General features: G+C 42.0%; 1 protein-coding gene across 1 annotated transcript; it reads left to right on the top strand.

Moving 5' to 3' along the window:
* The first annotated feature begins 294 nt into the window (after positions 1-294).
* LOC108980527 lies at positions 295-1,092 on the top strand. Its single transcript, XM_018951466.2, has one exon. It carries the CDS (start codon positions 295-297, stop codon positions 1,090-1,092), a length of 798 nt encoding a protein of 265 aa, XP_018807011.2.
* Positions 1,093-2,431: the final 1,339 nt, after the last annotated feature.

Genomic DNA, 2,431 nt, shown 5'->3' with positions numbered 1-2,431 from the left:
CATCAAATTTATATGAAAATTAATAGAGATAATTGGGTGATTTATCAACAATTCAGTAAACAGTTAATATGTACTAGTGTGTAACATACGCCATGTACAGAATGCAAAAAAAAAAAAAAAAAATATTATCAAAATATCAAAGTGACAATTCAAAAGCATTTATTTATTTACGATTTCAAGACCCAGCCCCCTCTTTTCAGAAGGTGGGGTGTTCTCTCTCTACTGTTCTTATGAACATAGAGGTCCCCTCTTGAACTATGTTTGAAGAGCCGGTTGGTGTCTGGTTATCTAGTCATGGCTGAAGAACTTTCCAACCTATATGAGGAACTATGTATTACGGAGGAGGAAAAGCAAGAAGTCCTTATCCCGACAGAAGAAGCACTGATATCCATTGAAAAGAGTAAGAAGTGTTTGGCTGCTCATGTAGTAGCGGACAAGGAGGTCAACAGAGGAGCCTTACGAACAACGATGAGCAAAGTATGGAAAGTAGAAGGCCAGGTATCATTTAAGGAGCTTGGTTGTAATAAGTTCCTTGTAGAGTTTCAAAATCCTTTGGAGAAAAATCGAGTTTTATCCGAGAGACCCTGGTCTTTTGACAGGTATTTGATATGTTTATTTAATTGTGAAGACTGTCTAGCACCGAGGGACATTTTCTTTAATGAAGAACCATTTTGGGTTCAACTCCATGATCTGCCATTTGCTGGCATGAATAGAACAATGGGGGAAAGACTGGGTGCAGCTGCGGGTAATGTGGTATTAGTGGATGTAGATTCAAGTGGAATGGCCTGGGGAAGCTTCCTCAGGGTAAAATTGATACTTGATATCTCTAAGCCCCTTACTAGTGGTAGATTCATTAATTTGGGAGGAAAGCGCTACTGGATTCCTTTTAAATATGAGAGGCTGCCATTAATTTGTTTCCATTGTGGTGCTATTAAACATGCTGGTCTCTCTTGTCCGAGTGGTAACCAACGTGAAGGAGTTGCACCTCAGTATGGCTCCTGGCTGAGGGCTAACTCCCAACATAGAAGCTTTCAACATTTCAGCAAAAAAAGGGGGGGAATTCGAACACTCAAGCAGTTGGCGCCAAAATAAAACTGAAGATAGCAGATATAGTGAGGATGGGATGGGACAGAATACTCCTGGTCAACCTGCTGCAGCTTCAGATCAAGCAGACCTAGGTAGCTCTGACAATTATCAACTAAGAGAATCTTTACTTGGAAAAGGAGGCAAGTGTGTTTCTAAAGGTGAGTCTGACTTTCCTCTACAAGGAAGCTGTGACAGCTTAGAGTCCCCTCACCTGTTTGTAGATCACTCTAGGAATCCCATAATCTCCGACATGGCACGCTCGAACCAAGGCCCATCCTTGGATCCAGTGGACCTTGACATGGCCAACCCAATCAGAGATCTTCCACTTCCACAGGTTAGCTCCCCATCTCTTAATTCTCCCATCAAATTCCATTCCCAAGGAGTTACTAAAGGACCTAAGTGGAAGAGAAGGGCTAGGGGCTGGGATCTAAGGATAAAAATGGTCCCTCAGATTTGTTAATGCATGATTCAAATGTTACTAAACATAGGAAAAGGCCTGGTGAAGAGATTAATGGGTCTATCATGACAAGGAGGAGAACGAAACAAGCTAAGTTGGCAGAGGCTGATAACCAGCCCTGCCAGTCACCATGAAACACCAAGCTTGGAACTGCCGAGGGTTTGGGAACCCTCGGACAGTTTGTGCACTTCACATCTTGGTGAAGGAAAAGAGCCCGGATGTTGTATTCCTTAGTGAAACCAAATGTAAGAGGGGAAGGATTAAGTCCATTTGGGACAAGTTGAATTTTAGTCACAGCTTTTCAGTTGACTGCATTGGCAGGAATGGTGGGCTAGCATTCCTTTGGAATCAGGAGGTGGATGCTGAATTGGATTCCTACTCAAACTACCATATTTCTATTGCTATCAATTATGTCATTATGAAGAATAGATGGATCGTTACAAGCTTTTATGGGCAACCAGTTACTGCAAAAAGAAGGGATAGTTGGGACCTCCTCAGGTTAATCCATTCTAAAGTCTAAAAATCTTGGTTATGCTTGGGAGACTTTAATGAAATCCTATATCAACATGAACATTTTGGTTCTAATACCCGGCCCTATAAGCAAATGGAGGATTTCAGAATAGCCGTAATGGATTGTGGTCTTGTAGACATGGGATATATAGGCTCTAAATTCACTTGGTGTAACAAAAGGGAGGGATATGAGGTTACAAAATACAGACTGGATAGGGCCCTGGTTAATGAGGCATGGCTAAACCTTTTTGTATTAAATCAGGTCTTTGTTCTCCCTGTCCAGTGCTCTGATCACAACCCCATTCTTATTCAGTGCACGAATCCTGCTCCATTTGAAACTCCTAAGCAGAAGGTTTTCAGATGTGAGGTTGCTTGGGG

Source organism: Juglans regia, chromosome 11, assembly GCF_001411555.2.
Source record: "Juglans regia cultivar Chandler chromosome 11, Walnut 2.0, whole genome shotgun sequence".
Taxonomy (NCBI): Eukaryota; Viridiplantae; Streptophyta; class Magnoliopsida; order Fagales; family Juglandaceae; genus Juglans; species Juglans regia.
Note: the sequence above shows the minus strand (reverse complement) of the source record. Positions and strands in the feature narration are given on the sequence as shown.